Source organism: Ixodes scapularis, unplaced genomic scaffold (assembly GCF_016920785.2).
Source record: "Ixodes scapularis isolate PalLabHiFi unplaced genomic scaffold, ASM1692078v2 PGA_scaffold2__306_contigs__length_199485367, whole genome shotgun sequence".
NCBI classification, from domain to species: Eukaryota; Metazoa; Arthropoda; class Arachnida; order Ixodida; family Ixodidae; genus Ixodes; species Ixodes scapularis.
In genome coordinates this window covers 191,127,762-191,151,371 of record NW_024609857.1, presented here as the reverse complement: position 1 = coordinate 191,151,371, position 23,610 = coordinate 191,127,762, and the positions used below count along the sequence as shown (strand labels likewise).

Here is a 23,610-nt window from a genome sequence, read left to right as displayed (position 1 = left end):
AGGAAAAGAGTTGCGTCAAGTGACAAACATATCCACCCTTCAGATGCTCATGCAACTATCCCAGGACTACTATACTCTGTCTCGCCCTACGATGCACTAGGGCCCGAAGGCTTGTGGGTAGAACACTACCTCTGAAAAGCTTGCATCCGCATTGCAAAAGAGTGCGCGAGCAAAATTTTGATGTGCAGAGTACGAAGAGCAGTAATCTTACGCTTATGGTTCTCGATTGTGATAGCACGCTATTTCATGTTGGTGAAGTAAAGGAGCATGGCATTTGGTTTCATAAACATTCGTGCCATATTTTGTAAACATGTTAACTGTTTACAGTAGTTGGAGGGTGCGCAGGCAACGCTGAACATTAAGTTGTTTCGCCTTAGCCGTAACAATCCAATCCAATTTTTGTGAATCTACCCAGACCCGCATCTATCTCCCTTCCGCAAGTGGTCCGTGCGTACGCTCCCGGGTCGAACACTCAATCCAACTCATCTTCATTTCTTAATGGCCACTGGCTCTGATCCCGAGTTCTCTTTGCCACATCGCTTCTCTTCAGTAATAGCAAGCAGACAGAGCCCCTGTGAGGGCTCAATAAGCGGACGAAAAACTCGCCTCCGCATGACGCGGCTTGGCGCACCGATACGTACGGTGGAGCAAGTATAACGCGTGGTGTTTAACAGGCTCGTGACTGGACCCGGCAGCCTGTAGCATTGGGCTTTGGCCCATCGTAGGATGAGACGGAGTATAGATGGATATGTGTGACTCGTCTATGTGGATGCTTCATTCTCTTGCAAAAAATGAAGGCAAAACAAAGAAAAAAGGGAGGGAGAGACAGCCTTCACAACAGAGGGGGATGCAAGCAAAAACGCACACACACCTATTCCAAAGGACTGGTACTAACTTGACGTCCGGCTGAGTTGCACTCCCGGTATTGTGAAAATTGAAGCAGCTGAAACGACAACAAGCAACCCGCTTAGGCACCGTCAGGTGGCACAAACCTCGCCTCGTAGTGGCATCCAACAAAATGCGGTGTCTTCAAGGTATACTAAAGTGTGGATACATTTATGTCCATGACAAAAAAAAAAAATACCACTCCACAAGCTTCGAAGTCATATTCTACGGTGACAGTGCAAAGAAACAATCACACACCAGATACTCAGAAAGACAATCACACGCGCGGAGTATCTGGTGTGTGATTTTTTCTCTGCGCTGTCACCGTAGAATATGGTTCACCAACTTGCCCAAGCATCCATCCTTCTAAATCGTACGAATAAAAAAGAATGTCGCGCATCTGCAAACCAGACAAGAAGATGACATATTAGCCTTTATCCCGCACCTTGGAGGGTGTTGTCCGAGGTATTTTGGCACTTAGTAGAATGACAAAACTTGTTCTTACGAGCAGTCATTTTATTCGACATTTGGGAATTTTGCTTACATTACACAAAACGGACACTTCCAAGTGCATTTCAATTCTGCTGCAAGGCACAACATTGGACAATTTTCTTTCTGTCCAACAACTTGGTTGTGTAACTCTGTTCCGCACAGGGGGGCTTCTTTGCGTGTTGCCTCAGGGGGGCGCACACTCCGCATTAGATGGTATCATCATCATCGGCTACCCCCTTTGTTCCTTGAAGTGCCAATTCCAAACTATTTTCAAAAATCACAAAACTGTTATTTGAACTTTTATGTTTAAAAAAAAATTGCTCGTTTTGTTAAGGAACATGTTCTCTATGCGTTGCTATGGAAATCCAACACACGTTTAAAATCCTCGCCCACAAAGGTTGCAAAATGAAGCGTCTCTGCACAGACGACGCATTCACAGTAGATTCACCTAGATCAGGGGTCGGCAACCTTTTGCAGCGGCGGGCCGAGTCGCCACGAGGTCAACACAGGGGGTCGCACAGCAAGTCGCGAAGGGGGGTGGGTGGGGGGGGGGGGGTTGGTGAATGGAGGCAGGCAAGGAAAAGGCAAAAGGGAAGTGAAGTCATCTCTGCCCAAGTAGCAGACAATATCAACTTGAAGTGCTCCTTGTTCCTGTCTAAACCCATTTGGGATCAAAACTGCCGTGTGATCGTTAAGTCAGGGGGGTGGGGGGGTTTGCGGTGTTGTGCCAGGGCCCCCACAGGTTGCCGACCCCTGGCCTAAATTCATCGAGTCGCAGACAAGGCAATCTACATATTTACCCGCATTATAAGGCACAGAGCTAATGATGCGTGCTTTTCGTCTGAAACTTACGGCTAGGAGAAGACCTGTGCCAAATGCACGGCGCAATCGCTACAAAAATTCAGACCCGATTGCAAACGCTCTCCGCATCCACGAAAAGTTCCACAACCGAAGCGATTAGTAACCACAGACTCGGGCCGGTGGCCTCTGCGCGACAGACTCGGCACTACATCTTCGGTCAAGAAGGGGCCCCTGAGACTAGGCCCTTAGTATTGAGGGAAGCAAGGGAGATATGTGAAGTCGGCACTCACTGTCTGGAAGCTTGTGCACATTTGGCCCCAGGCTGTCGAAGTACGAGTGCCTCATCGCCTCTGCCGCCGACACCCTCGCCCTGGGCTCAAACTGCACGAAAAAAACAGCAACGGTCATTGCAGAGAGAATGGGTATCTCGGCAGACGTGCCAGGGTCACGGAACCGTTTCGAGAAGATTTAAAAACAATCCCTCTTCTGCAGCATCATAGAAGTCAAGTGTTCACCAGAATAAACCAAAATACTACAGTGTAGACTGCATATAACGTGTGTCGCGGGAGTCGCGAAAATCCGCACTATAAGCAGTACCGCGCTATAACCAAAACATCAATTTTTCAGGCCAAAATGCATACCACGAGACAACTTACCTTTGTAAAACAATTTATTTTATGTTAGATGAAAAATAAAGCTTAGTTTAAAGAAAGTCTTTATTTCACCAGACTAGTACACTTCTCTCTCAAGTGTGTCACACATTTTGAAAGAAATGAGTGACTTTTGCCTCGCGCAGCCTTTTAACGGCGTCGCGGGTTGCGGACGGACGTTGCGAGCGTTCAGGATTGCTAACCCCAATCACTTTTCTCCGGCGATGAAAACGCGTGAAAATTTGCATCCTTTATACGGTACGCGCATGAAATGCTCCAAAAAAGGCATGAAATACGCGAATGAAATGCTCCAAAAAAGGCATAAAATGCATGCATGAAATGCTCCAAATAAGAAATCCGGGCGATGTTTGAAAACACAAATGCCTAGTAACCACCACTGTAGTCGAAGTAAACAAACACGACGACACGGGCGTTTTTGCCGTCTTGAGAGTGCCGCCACAACATCGCCGCACGAGTAGGTGCATCTTCCCTTCTAGTATGTGCTGGGTTATCATAGCGACACACAACGAAAATTCAGTCAAGGATAGTGCTTTAACGCGGAACGATGAGCTTCCACTATGCCGTCGACGTTGACGATCACCACCGATGCCATGTTTGCGGATAGAAAAAGCCGGCCGCCACCGGCATGCAACGCGCGCGAGAGGCTGGTTGGACGTTGGGCCAGTTGGGCTCGCCAACGCCTTGTGCCGTGAACGACACGTGCGTGCGTCCCTCCGTCGCTACGGCAACTGAAGCCTCTCTCTTCACTTCTCCCCGCTTCTTCGAGCAACCTCCTTGCCATCCTTGTTCCCGCGAGTGCCGCTTGCGGCTAGCGCCATTATCTGGTGTCGCACAGGGAAGCGTGCTCGCTGCGCCGGTCGGTCGGCGCGCTGCTCCAGAAACCGCACTATAACCGGTATTTCCCTTCGCACGCCTGCATTTTAAGCGGTACGTAATTACATGGAGTTCTACGGGAGGTGAACCGGTGGTTTAAAAAAGCCACGTTATACCCGGTCCTGCACTATAAGCGGTTACGTTGTAAGTGGTCTGTACTGTATGCGAGTTGAAAAAAATTGTAGAGCCCTTCCACTTTACGTGAAGATGGAGGACCAGCGAAGCTGTTATCTCTACGACGTCTAGGACAATGCCTAGAAGACGATGTGTCTAGGACGACCTTGATGATGACTTCTAGGACGACCTCAAGGACGACGTCTAGGACGACCTCGAGGACGACTTCAAGGACGACATCTAGAACAAACTTGAGGACGAATTCTAGGATGACCTCGAGGATGACGCCTAGAGGACGATCTCAAGGACGTCTAGGATGACCTCAAGGGTGACTTCTAGGACGACGCATAAAGGACGACGCCTAGGACGACCTCTCGGATGACCTCAAGAACAACTTCTAGGGCAACCTCGAGGACGATGCCTAGAGATAGATGATACCAAGGGATCAGGACTTCACAATCTAAGAATGCCAAAGAAGGCTGACTCGCACTGGCTATCCCATCTTTTTGTTATTTTTTCATACTTGCCATTACCAATGGAGAGTTCTCGGTCGACATGTGAGGATGCATTTTTTACCAGACCCTAGCATATAACAGCTTCGCTTAAACCTCTGTTTTCGGCCAGATGACACGATGGCACGCCGCGATACCGAAAGCGTCCCTCGCCAATCTTGTCGTCTTTGGCACTGGTATGCACTCAACTTCTCTATCTGGCTTATCTCTGCTGGTCCTCTTAAAATTCTCTATCTCTAATCCTGCATGCATATTTCTCGACGCTAAAATTATTTTTCGACTCTTCCGAGCAGCGGCCCCTAGAGTCACCAATATGTTTTCTATGGCGCAAATCGTCGCAGTTATCTAATGGTAGTGCTGACACGATTGTAGCGTCGCGTGAGTCGGAGCGGGCCTGCCGAAGAGGAGGAACGCATCAGATTGGTTCGGAGCTCACGGCTCGACCGACGTTCGTAGACATTTGTTTCCTTTCATGAAACAATGCCGTCGCAAAAAGCAAGAGGCAGCGCTAGGGACGTGGCACAATCCACTGCGCGAGACAGACAAATTTCACGCCCTTTATATAAATCGCAAAATTTAGCCTCGCGAGCTAAGACACCATACTTTATTCTATAAAGCGAGGCTAGGTAGCGGATTTGTTTAGGGTGAAAATAGCGAAAGAAGCAGCTGCTTCGATCAGCTCTGTCAAAAGTTGTAAATAAAAACCGAAATATTCCAATGGCTCAGAAGAATTTAGGCCTTTTTTAAGCCACAGCGAAAAAGCATTCTTGCGAGCCATTTGGTGTTTGAAAAGGAAAGAAGCGGGCCCGGTCATCCACCGCCACCGACGAGACAAGACGAGAATGGTGGGACGCCAAGGTATTGTCGGAGGAAGGAGGCTTGCGCTAGAGGCGGGACGACTGAATGACCCCCCTTTCGTTCTCGTCCCGTAGGTAACTATGCATCGGCGCTAGCGTGACTAGATTGCGAAGTAAATCCAACCACTCGATCGGTGTCGCACGGTTTACATGCCGCGCTCACGACACGAGTTGCGAGGAAGAGGCAAAAAGCATGTGACTTACTCCGTGGTGCAGGCCACGGAAGCCCCGTTACTGCCACAGCAACAGCGTCGCCCACGAAAAAAGGTAGTTCTAAGCTTTTCTTTTAACATCAATTCAACTTGCACGATTGCATCTCTATTGATACGACACGGGAGAAAGGCGAAGACAAGTTACTTTTCAAGGATACTCAATTCGGATCAACCCTTTACCAAGAACAACGTGGCTTTTCAACGGTGTTTGAACGATTGCCGCCATGTAATCGACCGCTTCCGCTCAAAACGTCGCCCTGGCATCAGCATCCGCCACAAATTCGCTGGGAAATTGAGCGTAAGGTTGTCTCGCGAACTGTTCCCTCAGAGCTCGCTACTCTAGCGGACGGCAGTGTTGCGGCGGTGAACGTTCATCCAAAGTTGGTTAATTTCGCAGCAGACAACAGCCTGTTGGTTTGGGCCTCGCATTTGATGCAACGACAGAAACGCTCCCGTGACGTGGTGACACGTGCCTCCCTCCGACGCTCTCATTGCTTTGCAGGGGCTCTAGCCTCCCCAGTTCGCCAAGCTATCGTGAAAGGGAGTATGGCGAGCCGACCCACCTTGAGGAAGTCGAGCAGCAGGGCGGCCCCGGAGGAGCCGATGCGGGGCACCCTGGAACCCAGGGGCTCCGGGGCGTAGCGGGGGAAGTGGTAGGCCACGAACTCCGCCCGGGATTCAATGCCCGGCCAGGTGGCCTCCGTCGGGGTGCCCAGGCTGCGGAAGATCAGGTGCAGCTCGTCCTCCACCGTCGAGCCCGGAAACAGGGGGCGCCCGCTCGCCATCTCGTAGAAGATGCAGCCCACGCCCCTGTGCACGGAGGATGCCCCGGTTAAGCCGTAGGACGTGGTTGCAAGAGATGCAGTGATACTTCAGTTGAAAATACGGAAGTGCAAATCCAAAATTCACACTTTTCCGCATTTCGCGTTAACCCTCTGGAGTCGTGAATGGGACCTGGATCAACATTGTGGGAATACAGTTCTGGTCAGAGGGGATGGGAGCATGGCAAAGAAGTTTTGCGATTGCTTGTTGACCTCCATTCCATTTTATACAACATTCGACGTCCATGCTTTCTAGGAAAATAAAGCTAAAGAGACTAGGTACCGACCTTGCGAGTGATGAAATCCTGCTTCTTTGTTTTCATTAAAGGCTCGCCAGCAATCTGGGCCCCCCGGTCTACGGATGTCTGCCCCTATGCCTCGCCATTCCAAAGAGGCCGAAATGGACGTGGTGAATGGTTTTTTTTCTAGGTTTATTTTATTTTTATTTCAAGGTCAGGTTTTGGGCGTTGCCCAACAATCCGCTCGCGTGCTTGCGGCACCGTCTTTTGGAGAGTGTGCAGACTTTATTCAAGCTGCTGTTTAGCGTTTCAGATGGAGTAATGCAATGCACAAGCACCGTCGCATGTGCTCATGGTTCTACCCCCATGCGTGGCACGGGAAAATGTCGCTTCATTCTCACTGCACACCTCTTGTAGAAAGTCTTTGCACAAACTAGCCATGAAAAAGAGAATTATATTTGTCCCTCGGGAGACGAACAAGGGACTTCCGACTGCAGCAACCTCACAAATGAGGATGAAGATACCGCGGGCAATGGCAGTTAAGAAGATGCTCCAATGCAAACTTTTTCCTCCCCATTATCATACTTTTCCATTCGGTGTCAACAATTCAGGAGCACAGGCAGCCTCATTGAATACCCGTTCTGAACTAGACTAGTACTCCTCATTCTTTTAATGCACGAAGTGATGGAAGTAACTGTGCAATGTTTCAGCATCAGAGTTCAAAGCATTTTTGATGTACTGACGGACACAGCACACAAGTAAGAATAGCTCTTTCTCTCTCTATCGCTTATCATAGTATACCGTGTAATAAAATACTGTAATTTTTTGCTTATTACATGCATCAAAATTTATACAAAATCGAAGGAGGGGTGTCGGTTATACACAATTTTTGGTGGGCAGTGCGGCTTCATGGCAATGCGAGTAAAGTCGTAGGGATAACTTCTCTAGAATCTGTCTTCTTTGGTCTCTCCTAGGGACTTTCTTCTCCCCCCCCCCCCCCCCCCCCTTCTTTTCCCTGGTAGCTATCTTTACATTGTTTTTGCGGGCTGCGCAGCTGAGCTGAGCCGAGCTGTAGAACGCCGCTCCGCTCTAGATGTCGTCAGATCCGTTGTTGAAGAGATCGGAAACTGTGCCAAAACTATGACCACTACGACATTGGCGAGTTGTGCTTGCGAGAAGGGAGGAAGAAGGAGAGCCCGCAAACTGCAAGCCACGACTGAAGATCATTTTGCGGTCCGAAGGCTGGTGCATACCCAGAGCTTGAAAAAGCGCTCGTGAAGTTCATCGAGCAGGGAAGAGGTCACGGTCACTCCTAATGAAAGAGATCCGGAGTGACCGGCGTGCCCTTTCCAGACGAGGTGGAGCGAAACAGTTTCAAAAAGTGCTGCATCAGCAATCGCCTTGACGGCACAGATGACGACGCTGTCTGCGTCAATGAAGGTGCCCCAGACGATAGCTGTGGTCACTGCAGTGACGAGTGTATTCAAAATAAAGATTGGGTTTCTAGCGAGATCTGGAGACTGCTTTGCGGAGTTAGTGCAAATAATGTGCAAGGCTTGTTTTCTTTTTGTTTTTTCTGGGTAGTAACTTGGGGGTATGGGTCATATGCAAGGGCAGGTAATACGCACAAAAATATGGTAGTTTCTAACTGAAAGGACAGCAGAATAGACCTTTTGCAAAAATCCTAAAAGGCCGCACACGACACCCCGTACACCAATCCTTACACCGCAGCATCTACCTAGTGGCAGATGCTGCCCTCGCTTGCTAGCCTGTGTATCCTCCATTGCCTCCGTCGTCCGATACAACCGGTTCGGTAAAGGCCGTTCCCGGCATTCCTTTCGTTGTCGTGGACGGCGCTTCTTGTTTCGCAACAGGCCTGTTGGTTGACATTTCTAACTGCAAAGGGCTGGTAATGAACATCAAATTATTTTGAAACCAGGGATGTATCTATAGACATCTATAATATATAAACCAGGTTTAAAGAATCCACCATAGACATTCATTGATATCTAATCATAATCAAGGAATGTCGACTTCTACGACTGAGCAAACTGTCTGAGCCTGTCGAGCTAATGCAAGTGGTCCCCCTCGTCGACTGCTGCTCCTAGCGCGCCGGGGCAAAACGGTGAAGTTTCAGGCATACGATTACAAGCTTCGAATTCCACGCGAAACTAAACTGGCAGATGGCGAGATAAATGACAGATTGTGAAACTGAATCTTTTTTGAGCCTAGTTCAAGGTCATGCCCACCCGAGCAAGAATGCAAAAAGCACAGCTCAGACGAGCAAAGAGATGAAAAAGGGGAGGGGCGAAGCGAGAGGAAGCGGGTGGCGACGACCCAACGTATGGTGTCGGCCACATTTGGTGGCAGTTTTTCGACGCATGAACTGGGAAGGCGGGCGCAACGGACGAGAAATTGATACACACATCCCCATTGGAGTTCAGCGGCACTGGAGTACATGAACAGCCAGAAAACGTAGGAACCAAGAATGTATCAACGAGGTTCTGCCGATTTCATTATTCGGGATTTAGTAAGGGAGCAGCAAGGCGAGATTTAGAAAAAGAGAAAGAGAGAAATGTTGCAGAGAGCTGCAGGATGTAGCATTTGCGTTGAGACCAAATCAACGTGAAATTGGGGATCGGTCAGCATATTATTGAGTAACTCAGTCACCTTCCCTTAAATAGATTCTATCGTACGATATGCGCCCCGTTGCAGTTCCAACCGAGAGACACCATTCTGAAACGGTACCAGAGACATTTGAAGATGAACCCAATCATAAATGTCCCAGCTTCTGATGGTTGCCGAAGACTGGAATGCCACCGGAAGCCACTAAACTTTGAGGGGCATCAATTGCAAGCACCGCAAAGCATGCAACAAAAAACGAATGGGAGGAGTAGCCAAAAAAAAAAAAAACTGGGAGAGCCGTGTGGTCGACCGATGCCTCCTAAATAGCGAGGCGGTAACGCCGAATTAGCCAGGTCAGCTACCCGAGGCCAGTGTGGGGCACGTGCTGGACACAAACACCGCTGTATCGGCGCTCCGCTAAAACCCAGGCTACCACCGCACGAACGCAAGTCCCCAGCTGAATGCTCAAGCAGTGCTCGTGTACACTCTCCGTCCCACACTGGGCCCTGGCGGGTGACAAAGAACCCCAGCCTTGCCATCTAGATGCTAAATGGGCTTCCCCTGGAGGAGTAAAGGGTGCCCACCACATGTCGATGGAGGTGGAGTAGTCGGTGGAGCCGAGCAGCACGTCGGGGGGCCGGTACCAGAGGGTGACCACCTCGTTGGAGAAGGTCTTGATGGGCACCGACTTGGCCCGAGCCAGGCCAAAGTCGGCCAGCTTGAGCTCCCCCCGCTCGTTGATCAGCAGGTTCTGGGGCTTCAGGTCCCGGTGCAGGATGCGCCGCCCGTGGCAGTAGGCCAGCCCCCGCAGCAGCTGGAACAGGAAGCACTGCGGGGAAGAGGGGAGGGCAAGCTACAGAGAAGGCAATTCTTCTCCATCCCCCAAAACACATATTTTGCACAAAACGTTACATTACGACGCCTCAAAGAAGGACTGCCAACAATTCTTCTCACCACCTCCTCACAAAAATAAATATCAACACCGAATGTGTTTTATTGGCCGATTTTCATGGAGTTCTGCAACGTTTGGCTGTTACTGCAGGCTGTAGTGCCTGGCTGTAACAACCGCCGTAACGCCTGACTCTGACAAAAAATTGACAACAATTATTACAGCAACATTGTCCACAAAAAATTTAACATTTATTGATTGATTGACATTTCGATTAAGCCAATGGACTCTTTAAACTTGGTTAATTTTTTTCACAGGTTAATTCAGTTCGGTTTTAAGTTAGGAATTTGGAGGAGAAAGTAACAATGCCTGCTTTACTACTCGAGGCAAGTTTATTCATTTTAGCGGTCTCCACTGTAGTATTTCACAGTGAAGCACCTTAGCATTCCCTATAATTGTCATTCAGACTGAACAAAGTTTTGAATAAGAGCGTAAAAGCATCTAATTTCTAATATCGTTCGTCAACATTCTTTTATTTTGAAGGCGGCACGATATCAAGTTTCAAGTGAGGCTGTACATTCTGCCATTGGTGATGGCAAGAAATAGTAGAAAAAATATCCGTAGTTTTGATACTTTCTTTAGATATCATGCATGAAGGTTAATGCAACAGATCAATTAATTGATTAAAGGCAGCTATTAATTGGCGGTTCAAATTTTAAATTGACACTCGGCCCTAATCGCAACCCAAAGACTTTTCACGCGAAGAAGGCTGTACTCTCACGAAAAAATTAATTATTTTGTGCACAACACTATAATGTGACTTTATGATGCAACCCCACAAACTTCTGGCTGCAAAGCCACATATTTTTTTTTTTTTTGGAAGACAGGGTCACGCCAAAATTAGAGGAGCAGAACGAAGAAATGTGACATCGGAAACGCTTGGAGCCACTTGAATTGGTACCGTCGGCGCGACTAAGCATTCATTTTCTTCCAATGAATGCGTTTTTGGGCTTTCAATGGCCGTACTAATTATGTTTTTCGGGGATTTATTATTTTTTATTTATTAAATAAAGAAGTGCCTTAGATTGCTTATTACCGAGGAAAAGAAAGCGAGAGAAATTTTGAGCGATTGGTTATCAATAAATGCATTTCTCAAGCGAAAAAAAAAAAAAATTTATTTTCAGTCGCAAAATAGAGGTCAAATTCACCACTAAATAAAGTGAAGGCGATCTTTTTTCTTCTAAATTTAGTTGTTGTTTTTGTTTTTTTTTGACAGGATACCGAAACTGGGTCAGGCAACAGATTTTAAACCTCAATTGTCATATTTTAGGTTAATAAGCCCACTAATCATCTCGTCAAATCTACACCCCAAACTTATCACAATACATAACGTCATCAAATTTGTTTTTTTTTTTTACTCTTCAGGTTTCCCACACAGTGCACGAATCTTTAAAGGGCCACTAAAAAGAAAGAAAAAAAGTTTCTTGAACAGTTTAATTGGGACACGGAAATCAAAAATATAAATTTTAAGCGAAAAATTAAAGCAATATTGACGGCACGAGGCGCAATTCAGTTGGTAGTCCCCTCCTTTCCACTTGTTTTCTCTCTTGACAATTTGGCCGAGTAGAGGAGAGGTGGATCGTCTTGGCCATCACGTTGAAGCGGAGAGAGTGAATGACCATCTCGTTGAGGTGGAAAGAGGATACGACCATTCCGTGACGTCATGGACTTTGCACGCATATTTTGAAATAAATCTAGCGCCAACAATAAAGTTCATTTTTTGTTTTGCGCGTCCCAACCAGACTGTTTGAAAATAAAACTTTTTTTTTTCTTTTCAGTGTCCTTTTAAGACTCTTCATCGTCCCCATCCGCAAGTTAGGTGAATCGGTGGAGCAGCAGCATTTCTAAACTCGGTTTGCCCCCGATCGATCCCTAGCCTTTTCACAAACATCAGTTCCTCTTCCTCAATTGCCAACATACACAACCAAAATGTTAGCTTAAAAAAAAATGTTGTTTTCTTGCCTTGCACAGGCAGTGTCTTTTATCCTAAAGACAATGGGCATGCACATACCTTCACGTTGTTCATGGAAAGGAAGTTTCCACAGTCGTCCATATACTGCTTGAGGTCCTTTTCCTGAGCAAATAAAGAGGGAAAGTTGTAAGCACCTCATTCCCAGACTCCCTGGCTTCACTCAAACAGCCCTAGGCACTGCTTGGACAACGCTCTTTCAATGATTACTGCCTCGAATCATGCAGACGCACGAAAAATATTGAGTTCCCAGATTTCAAATTAAAATATGCGGTTCGCTCGCCAAGGCTCACGAGCCGAGGAAAATTTATTTGAAGTCAATGTTTTCCCAAATAGCAGACTGACTGTAAATCCAGAGCTCGTCCGAAGCAAACGTTTCCCCAGAATGCGTTCCGAAACAGTACACACAGTATTCGTCGGATCCGAGAGGGGAATGCCATGGTGCCTTATTATGCTTTAGGGCTGTGTCTCAATAAGAAACAGGAAGGTCTCAAATTTGAAAGGATCGCACTTCCAGTGAGTTGTAGTTTTAGGAGCCTCTTTGCGTCAATGATGGGCATAGCCTTCGGAGGAAATGGGACAACGACTCGGAACTCACCAGATACTCAAACACCAAGGTGAGAGATTTCTCCGTGTGAACTATGTCGTGCAGAGTCACTATGTTGTTGTGCCTGAGGTCCTTTAACAATGATACTGCGGAAGAAAACAATGCGAGAAATATTAGGAATATTGAGATAGGTCCCGAAACAACTCAAACACGAACTATACCTAGGAAGTTTAAACAAAGTTTCTCTACATCACACTTAATTACAAAAAACATCCGACTCAAAAGTGCAGGTCAACTGGTTTAGCGGGGGATATGGCCTTTATATTTCAATTAAAAAAAACTTTTTTGAAAAAGGTTTTATTTGTGTTCATTAACTTCCAAAGCCTGGTTTCAGGAACTTTCATTTATGAACACGCATGATTGATCTCGCAAGTAATTATGATTGGCATGCTGGCAGCCCCATAAATCAGCAAGTAGCAAATTTTCCCATTTTTAGAATTAGGGTTGCTCCGTGCTTGTTTAACATACCCAGAACATATCAACTTTGTTGGAAGTGAGGTCATTTACCATAGATTTACCTTGTAAAACTCTTCCAAGTTTACAGGTATCAATGGCCAGGAGAACCCCATACACAGAAACCAAAAATATATAAAAAAAAAAAAAAAAACATGGTATGAACAATCTTCTTGGCTGAGACCCAAAACAGGGCTTAATAGTGGTCCTGCTTATCTTCCAATTCAGATCATAGTGCCACTTCGCCCATCTTCTTTAGTATCATTTGCCTCTCAGTTCTCGACAGTTTATCTGTCGAGAAATGTCGAGAAATGCCGGCTACCAAAGTTACTGTATAAACTTGTGTAAGGGCCGCACTATTTTTTCCCGATTTGAGGGAAAACTTTCAAGGTGCGGCCCATACACGGATAAAAAAGAAAAAAATCTGTATCCACATTTTGAAATGAACGTACATGAGCGCGCTCGGCTGCACTGATCGAAAACGCCTTCACTCCAGAATCCGGATTGAATCGTCAGTCGGATTTAATTAGTTTACATACTGCGCAATACGCATCTTTTTTTTTTTTTTTCTACTTGATAGCATGCGCGGCAACTTTCGACTTGAATCCCGTATGACTGTTGGAGTGGTACTTGCCCATAGCTCCGATTGCGCGAAAAGGCAGACATATTACGACGCTTTGACACGAATCGAAGAACAAAAGAAAACCTCCCCAGAGCGTACAGTGGCATTCAGAAACCTGAGTGCACGAAAACCTCCCCAGAGCGTACAGTGGCGTACAGAAACCTGAGTGCACGAAAACCTCCCCAGAGCGTACAGTGGCGTTCAGAAACCTGAGTGCACGCGCCAACCGAGCCCGTTGAATCCCCATTCCTCTGCGCTTGCCACGGAAGCTGGCATATCCTTTACCTTTTCTCAATGTCTTCCGGCCGCAACATAAACGCATCCCTGGTGCGGCCGACCACGATCGAGGTCGGTAGCCATTGTACCATACGGTGATACGGATGAGTGAAGAGCAAATATCGGGGATGCGGAGACGTGCCGCTAGGTGCTCGGGCGGTGGCTAGCGCCGATATATATTCATAGAAACTTTCATGCATTACAGTCGGCGCGCCTCGAAAACAAGGCGGTGCGGCGCATACGTGAATAATTTCTCTAATTTTTTTTTTTTTTTTGCAATATTTTGTCTTAAATATGGGGGTGCAGCCCTTACACGCGATTATACGGTAGACTGCCTACAATTGACACAAGCTGGTAACCAGGGGAACAACAAGGTCTCAAAGAGAAAGGTGCCACCTATGCTCTAGATAAATCTTGTGCGCCTGGAACTCACAACACAGAGAAACCTAAAGTTGAAACTTCAAATGCATTTTTCTCAGTTTCACTTTCTGGCAGGAAATTTATCATTTTTGTTTCAAAAGTGTAAAGACTTCGTTCAGTGGTGGCTCAGGCTGAAATTTCCTGAGGAACAATTAAGGCACTCATAATGTGAAAAAGCTATCGTAATAACCTATAACAGAGAGCACATTAAAGGGGCACTCAAGTGGTTTTTGAGTTCGTGTTTTGATGATGACAGCTGAATTTAGACGCCCTAAGTATCCCTAAAAACCAAAAAGTATAGTCATACGGTGATTATTTCTTTAATAGAAATGTGATTGAAGGCCGCCAAACCTCGGATCCATGCGAAAACGAAACCAGTCTCATTGGTTCTCGCACGCTTATCAAAAGGATCTCGGGCCAATGGCGTTGGACGACGTTCCGTCGCGCAGTGATACCGAGGTAGCCGCATCGGCCAAACTTCTTTGTCATTCGAGCTTCGACCATGACAGAGTTCTCTACGCTCGAGGACCTGACGCCGTTAGAGGTTGAAATTCTTCGGCGGACAGCCGACCTGGGGACGATTTCCTATGACGCCACTCCGACATGCGATGTGGACGATAGCAGCGCTTCGGAGTCGTGTTCGGCTTCCGAGGACGGCGAAACTCGGACCTTCTCGGGCGTTCTTCGATTTGCGTTTGGGGCAAGTCGTAACCAAACCAACGTTTGACATCGCAGCGTTACCTCTGGTACGTGATGTCAAACGATGTCGCCACGTTGACTTTCGCCTCGGGAGGACGGGGGGGAAGGCTGGTTCAGACATGTGCAATGAGCGCGTACCTACGACTGCGTCCGTTGCAATCGGAACGACCGGTGACGGCCGTCAGCACGGTGACCGCTTCTATACGCCGCCGTCAGCTGTTTCAGCGGCCCCTCTAAAAAGGGGACACACTGCTACTCAATGCCGTAACAGAATATAAACAGACAGCTTTCTACAGTCTAAAGCTTTATTATTATTTTTTCTTGATAGGCTTGCAGGGTACAGTAGATGAAAAAAAGAAAATAGAAAGTGAAAGCCGTTTACAACTCCCTGTAATGCCGAATTGGAGCGCAGCTCTTGAGGAGGAGGAGGGAAGGGTACTGAGGGGAGGGTAGACCCCTCCTCCTTCTCCTCCTCCTCCCCTGATTTTTTAATATGCTCCGGGGGTCACGTGACCTCGGGGAGGCATGACCTGGGGGGTCACGTGACCTTGGGGTGTCAAGTGACCTTGGGGAGTCACGTGACCTTGGGGAGTCACATGACCTTGGGGTGTCACATGACCTTGGGGTGTCATGTGGGGGTCACGTGGCCTTGAGGTGACCTTGGGAGGGGTCACGTCACCTTCAGGGGGTCACCTTGGGGGTCACGTGACCTTGAGGTGACCTTGGTTACGCCGACAACAACGGCGACGCCGCTCAAGCCGGAAACGGGCGCCTAAGAGCTGCGCTCTAAAAAGATGCAGTCCGCAGTCTTGGACGATCACGACTCTAATACACGACATTGCAATAGTACAAATATCGCCACATGCCTTTTCTACGATTATAAAAGACAATGTAATCTTAGCAGCGATATAGAAACGTAGAAATATGATTTCGTGATCAGATAGACGTGGCAAGCGTTCACGATTGCTAACACTAATCACTTTTCTCCGGTGATGAAAACGCGTAAAAATTTGCATCCTTTATACGGTATGCGCCAGTAATACCTTGAACTTGAGCACACGCATGAAATGCGCCAAATAAGAAATCCGGGCGATGTTCGAGGACACAAATGCTTAGAAAGCACCACTGTAGTCGAAGTAAACAAACACGACGGCACCGGCGTTTCTGCTGTCTTGAGAGTGCCGCCACGACATCGCCGAACGCGTAGGTGGATCTTCCCTTCTAGTACGTGCTGGGTTATGTTGGGGCGTGTGTTGCTGTGTGATAGCAGTCAATCGGCGCGTACTTCATCTAATGAAGTACGCGCCGATTGACTGCTATCACACAGCAACACACGCCCTAAGCGCGTTGCACCCAGACTTTCTTTCCTGTTTACAAATTTTCGTAGCGTGTTAAAAAAACAAGATATCTTACTAGATAATGCCGAAATGTGCAATAGTCAAGTCATCCTCGGCACGGAAACATGGCTGTCACCTGACATATCCGACGGTGAACTCCTGAATTCCAGTTTTTCTATCTTTCGCAAGGATAGATTGGTTCACAAAGGCGGTGGCGTCCCGATTGCTGTTAGTGACCACTTATTATCATCTGTAGTTGATATTGAAACGAGCATCGAGATTATCTGGATTAAACTGAAAATGACGCACTCGAATTTTCTTATAGGTGTGTGTTATCGACCCCCGAATTTTGATTGTTCATTTGTGGCTAGATTAAACGACTGCCTTGAGAAGGTCTTTTCTGAGTACTCAAATGGTGTCATTATTCTGGCAGGGGATTTTAATTTTCCTGATATTGATTGGGTTTCAGATTGCGTCAACCCCTCGTGTAAAAATCAGAAAGAAAGTCGTGAATTTCTTGATATTATGAATAGTTTTGGTTTCCACCAAATTATTAAAGAACCAACCAGGGGTGACGCGACCCTGGATTTATTTTTTACTACCCACCCTGAATACATAAGCGATGTTAACAATTTATGTTTGTTAACCTATCCATTGACGTTCCCGCTCCTGCAACGTCGAAGAAAACAATTCGTAATTACGCTAAAGCCAACACTGTGAGTATTAACGCCGAGTTATTGGATTCATTCCCAAACTTTGAGAATCACTTTAATACAAGGTCGGTGGAAGAAAACTGGTGCATATTCAAAGAACTTATTCACAACCTCATTTCTCGATACGTTCCAGTGTGTCGGGTAATCTCTAACCCCAGTTCGCCATGGTTCACTCTTAATACGAAGAGAATGCTAAGGAAGAAAAAGAGGCTATTCCAGTCGGCAAAAAGAAAAGGTAATGATGACGCCTCGTGGTCTCGCTTCCGTGAATTTGCTAAAACTTGTAAACGTGAAATAAGAATGGCGAAACGTAATTTTTTTGAGAACGACCTGTATAACATTCTTATCTTAAATCCACGGAGATTCTGGAAAATTATCAATCCTTCTTCAAAGAAAAGTCCGATCATCTCAGATCCGACTGGAAAGCAGCTGACTGAAAGTGATGTATGTGACAGATTTAATGAATACTTCAGTAGCGTCTTCACTCGCGAAACGTTCCCCATGCCACAATTAGCTTCTCAGGACGCACTTGGCGAAATGGGGTCAATAACTATTTCTTCTGAAGGAATATCAAAATTAATAGAGCAACTTCCAGTCAGCTCTGCTCCTGGTCGCGACGGGATAAACAGTAAGATTTTAAAAATTACTAAGCACATCTCGTCCCTGTACCTGGGTAAAATTTTCAACCAATCACTTATTACTGGTATGATTCCCAATGACTGGAGACATGCAGACGTCATTCCAATTTTTAAGTCTGGGTCATCTGACGATCTGAGCAATTCCAGGCCTATTTCTTTAACAAGTGTATGTAGTAAGCTCCCTGAACATATTATTTTTACAGCCATAATGCAGTTTCTTGATATCAATAATGTATTATTTTCTAACCAGCATGGATTTCGTAGGAATCGATCATGCACAACACAACTTTTCGAGTTAGTAACCGATACTCACAGTAATCTTAACTTACGAAAACAGACAGACGCTCTCTTTATAGACTTTTCGAAAGCTTTCGACCGTGTGCCACACTACAGACTTATAGTAAAATTACAAAAATTAAAAATTAATGCAACTGTAGTTAATTGGATAAAAAATGTTCTCACGACTAGAACCCAATCCGTATGTCTAGGTGAAACATCTTCACAATCCTTACCAGTTATTTCAGGCGTACCACAGGGTACTGTACTGGGCCCATTGCTCTTCCTTATTTATATAAATGATATTGGTTATCGCCTGAGAAGCTGTGTTCGTCTGTTTGCTGACGATCTTGTTTATCACGCTATTTCCAGTGAAGATGATTGCCTAACATTACAAGAAGACCTATCCCTAATTGAAACCTGGTGTGCCGAGTGGCTTATGTCCATCAATCATAATAAATGTAAATGTGTATCTTTTTCTAAATCCCGTAATCCAGTAGATTACACCTATCAACTTGCATCCCAGCCCATTGAAAAGGTTTCATCTTTTAAATACCTTGGCGTGCACTTAAGCTCTGACCTTTCATGGAGAACTCATATTGAACACATAACTTCCAGTGCTAATAAAACTTTAGGTTTTCTAAGACGCCATCTTAGTCAAGCTTCACCGAAAATCAAACAGCTGTCGTACTGCACCCTTGTTAGATCCAAGATGGAATACGCTTCTACCATTTGGAACCCCCATCAGACTTACCTATCCGACATGTTAGAATCAATCCAAAACCGCGCAACTAGATTCATTCTTGCTGACTACTCACCCACGAGCATCTCTGCCCTTAAGGCTTCTTTATCACTACCTCTCCTTAATACTAGACGCACCGTAGATAGATTATCCTTTTTTCATAACCTGTTTTACAAGCCCTGGACTGACCATGAATTCTTCTCTTCAGCCAGTCATGTCTCCCCACGCCGTGATCATTGCCAGAAGATAGAAATGCCCTTTGCCAGAACCAACATTTTAAAAAACTCTCCCCTTTTTTTGTGTATGCGGGATTGGAATGCGCTACCCGAGTCCATTGTAACAATTACAGATCATACCTTGTTTTTAGCAGAACTCACTAAGCATATGATTGTATAATGAAGATATTGCACTATAAAATAACAGATGTTCTTTCAACCTATTTGTCCCTACATTTGATTTCAACCCTTGAAGTGCTATATTGTGTTTTATGTTACCCCCCTTATGTAATGCCCCCAGGGGCCTTTAAGGTATAATAAATGAAATGAAATGAAATGAAATGAAATCATAGCGACACACTACGAAAATTCACAGTCAAGGATAGCGCTTTTACGCGGAACGATGAGCTTTCCCCACGCGGTCCACGCCGATGATCACCACCGACGCCACGTTTGCGGATAGAAGGAGCCGGCCGGCCCGGGACCGGCACGACCGGCCTGCAACGCGCAGAGATACGTGCGCTTCCGCGCATCCCTGGGGAAATTCACCCCCCGCGGAGGAAGGCAAGGAGAAAACGTAGTCCCTTGTTTGTGAAACGATAATTGCACTATCGCGTATTCTAAACTAGAAATATTTTACGTCTTGTGAAATTATCATGCACAACATATTTAAATGAACTGAAAATTGTTTCTTTAGCCAAACTTTACAAAGACCGCCAAAATTTTCAAACATACGATAATTTCATTGGTCCTCGCAAGTACAGAAAAGAGTCGGCACTTATTTTATTCCTGCGTGATTAATAGGCGGTTCTGCCTTCTAAAACTGAAGATACTCATTCACTGACACTTCCTTAACGCCATCGCACCAAAAAGTAGCTTCTCCAAAAACCGCTTCAGTGCCCCTTTAACTGAAAAGGGGGGGAGGGGGGGGGGGGGTGAGCTAACTTTTGGCATTCAAAAGGTAGTTCAACTTCAGCAATTAAAAAATTAAAACTCACACTACAAAACAGGATGGGCTATCTTTTGGGAATGGGTTACCTCTCAAGATATTATGGTAATTCCTTCATGATGAAAACTGAATAATTTAAAACACAAACATCTTTTGCAATTTTTTTTTTTATTTTTTTTTTTTCTAGAATTGCATTTTCTATAATAAATTTTTACCTTAACTTGTGCGATGGGATTTCTTCTTCCGATTAAAACAAAAGTTTTGTGGATTGCCCATAATATTTTTCTTTAATACATTTCCTATGAAGTCAGCTTTTTCTCTGGAGCTTGAATCGGGCTATAAGGCCGAAACTTTAGATGTCATCATACCTAATATGACTCTATTCACCCTGAAAATTTTGATGAATATGAGTGAAATGTTCTAAAGTCGATTCCCCCCCCCCCCCCCCCCCCCCCAGGTCATATCTCCTATTAAATACTTGTGGTACAGCTATGCTTTACAGCAAAGTTTAATTTGACATGATATCTAGCTAGGTATAAAAACCACATTATATATGAAAGTTTGTTGTATGCACGAAAGTCAAGCTTCGGTAGTGAAGTTTGATTAGCCCAGTTGGTTGCCTGAATTTGACTTGCACAGCAACTTGTTTAAGAGCTACATTCGAGCATCGGGCTCCATTCGAGCATTGCAGCACATCCGACATCTCCGACCAACCACCAAAGCTCTCACTGGACAGTGCGACTCAAAGTGGCACCAGAACCCCTTTGAGCCCTAAACAAGAGAGGGACAGAACTAGAGCTTCTGTACCTTTTCTCTCCAGTGCACACTCCCTCCCAAGAACTGGCGGCACTAGATTTCACGAACCGTCCGTTCGCAGCCAGGCGAGAGGCCTTCTGCGGAGTGCACGACCCACCTTCTCTTATGGCAGTGCAGGGTGCTCCTTCCTCGTGCTCCAACCGAATTTCTTTGAGAGCTACCAGGTTGTCTGTTAGCCGACTCTTTCCCTTGAACACCATGGCATACGTCCCCTGCAACCACACGGGCGTCACTTGCAGGAAGGTGCAGAACACTGCCATCACTACGGTCTTACGGTCTGTTGCCAAGCAAGAACTGCGAGGGAGGCAGCACTTCTCCAATTCTTACGTCCACAAAACAGAGAAAATCTTTCGATCAATGCTTAATGTGCCGAGACATCTTGAGCATTAGGATGGAGCCCCAACTTCGTAAACGCAAATCTTAAAAAAAAAAAAAAAAAAAAAAGAGAGACGCTGGCGGATGCTTTTTTTCTTCTGCGAGATGAGAAAGGTTGCACTGGGTCGCTAGGTGATGCCATTTATCTCGGGGGAATCTTAGGGTGGAACATTTTTGCAATTATTTTATTGCAACCGACGGTATACGCTGGTAACTCGTCTGCACTGCTATCGAAGGCACAGGCATGAGAATGCAGCTCCGTGTGATGCTTTGTTTGGACGAGTATTCAAGCAGAAAAGGAACTTCCTAAATTCACCTACTCTTTTTGAAGCCACGGTGTATATGTAACACATATGGTATATGTGTGACACATAGTACCATGTGTGTCTGCTACATACATTGGAGCAATATTTTCCTATCAGCAACTAACATCGCTTCAGCGTGCACTTACAAGATGCATACAAGGTGTGTTTTCATCACACTACGAAAAGTGGTTCAAGAGCAACCTACCTCCCCAAGCTTGTCCAGCTTTGTATATGTCTCCATCTTCCCAAACCCGATTTCAGACTGAAAAAGGAGGAACAAGCATCAACAGATTATTAGCAGTCTGCTTCATTTTATACCAGCATTTTTATCTCTCGTTAATTCTTCCCTATAGTTTGCACATTATTAAGAGACAAAGTGAATTCAGACGTTTTTTAAAGTTGTAACTTTTTCACATGCACCATTTTTTTTGGCTCTATTTGGCTTTGACCTAGGCACACAAAAAGAGGCTTCCTTTGTAGCGTGGAGCAATACTGCTTGTCGACTAATTTGATATGGAGCCACACAAAAAAAAAACCAAAAAAAAAAACCGATAAGGTGGTTTTTGATGTTTGATACCCCCACACTTGCAGAAGCAGTGTGCCATGCATGCAACAAACAGAAAACGAAGATCTGTAGTTTCTCCAGGACATACAAAAACATGCACTTTCTCGGCATTCCATGTTTACACCAAATCAACTAAATTAGGGGACGAGTCAAAGGGATTCATGTCTGTTTGAAGAGACTCCATAATCGGTTTGTGAACGTATTAAGCTAAAAATGTTTTAAAGAGGTGGCTGAAGAATGTGCGAGTAAAAAGTCAGAGATGTTTAGGCGGCCAGCTCTTAGGACGCGGTCACGCTACTAATACATCCATTAAAAAAACAGTGTTCAGACACTGTTCGAGGCATGTTTTTTCCTCCAACGACGGTTCTCGACCACGGCAATAGCAGACGCCATTTCTTAGCCAGAAGCGACACTCACTTTTTCTGCACAAATTGTCCACTGCACTATCCTATTATTCTACCAATAACACATAAAAAATAACATAAAACGAAAAGAACAAAACGAATCTGTCGCCTCCTTTTCTTTAAAGTGGAGCTGTTAAGGGCTAGCTTCCCCAGGATCGTGTCCGTCAACAAACAAATGATGACACTGAACTCTGGACAGCTACCGCCATCTATGAGCGACGGCGGCAACCAAACAACTTGCTTACTGGTTGTCTGGTTGCCGCCGTCGCTCAAAGATGGCGGCAACTTTTCCGGCCTTTCCACACTGGCCATTACTTCATTCCCACCATAGTTCAACTTTGCTGGTCTTCCTTCTTCACCAGAGTGGAAAAGCTGAAGGAATCAGCGGACAGTGTGCAAAATCGGTAGATCTACTGAAAAATCAGTAGACCTGGCAACACTGCGAGGGAGCAAGGCTCGCTGATCGCTGTCCTTCTGAGCAGGGTAGCGCAATCTAGAATGCCATCTCTCGGCGACTAGCGGCGAATAGTGCCACTAAATAAGCTATGCTTCAGAGTAACAACACATGGCCAAATTTACAATTAATTTTGGCTACATGTCGCCATTTGCTTCGCACTTTCTGGTTGTTCCCACATCTCTTTTTTGCTTTGTCCGCAAATTTAGTACGAGCTGTGTTGGGGTGCAAGTCACCTTCGTGGTGCGCGTTTAGCTCCCAACGGGAGTAGTGAAGGATGCTCTCTGCTACGGGGAGTGCCAAAGGATGAAAGAGGCTCACCGACGTTTTTGGGCGGAGTTTCGGCAGTGACCTCCACGCTGCCCTACAATTCTACGCTGGGTGATGCGTGCCTCACGCGGAGGGAAACCTCCAAATCAAGCCGCTGACAACAGCGGTGTCATCACCGGAGCAGTAGCTGAAAAATGCGATACTCGCAGTGCCTTAACTGCCCCTGTTGACGCGGTTGGGCACTGCCGACATCTAGCAGCTGTTGCGCCAATCAGATGTCTTTGGTTAGCACAGCGCCGTAGGGAGGGATTTCAGGTTTTCCCACTCGTAACTTTTTAGTCGGGCAAGTTCGTTCGGCGAAATTTTTATACCCTTAATGAACATCCTCAGGCCACCTCTGTGAAAAATCGTAGCTCGATAAGTTTAAAAACCGATTTAAGTGGTCCCTTCAAAC

General features: G+C 45.9%; 1 protein-coding gene across 6 annotated transcripts in view; it reads right to left on the bottom strand.

Annotated features, from left to right (window-relative positions):
- Positions 1 to 23,610, bottom strand: part of LOC8024895 (cyclin-dependent kinase 16) — a 155,737-nt gene that overhangs the window by 5,563 nt on the left and 126,564 nt on the right. For 4 of the 6 annotated variants that reach the window (XM_029976650.4, XM_029976651.4, XM_029976654.4 and 1 more), the window contains 8 exons: positions 21,669 to 21,725; positions 20,881 to 20,995; positions 12,619 to 12,713; positions 12,063 to 12,125; positions 9,687 to 9,931; positions 5,981 to 6,227; positions 2,469 to 2,559; positions 896 to 943 (listed from right to left, as the gene is read on the bottom strand). In XM_029976650.4, coding sequence (XP_029832510.1) covers positions 896 to 943; positions 2,469 to 2,559; positions 5,981 to 6,227; positions 9,687 to 9,931; positions 12,063 to 12,125; positions 12,619 to 12,713; positions 20,881 to 20,995; positions 21,669 to 21,725 — 961 coding nt within the window. Of the gene's footprint in view, positions 1 to 871; positions 944 to 2,468; positions 2,560 to 5,980; positions 6,228 to 9,686; positions 9,932 to 12,062; positions 12,126 to 12,618; positions 12,714 to 20,880; positions 20,996 to 21,668; positions 21,726 to 23,610 lie in introns of all 6 variants that reach the window. The other 2 variants (XM_029976652.4, XM_029976655.4) reach the window with 1 other exon arrangement.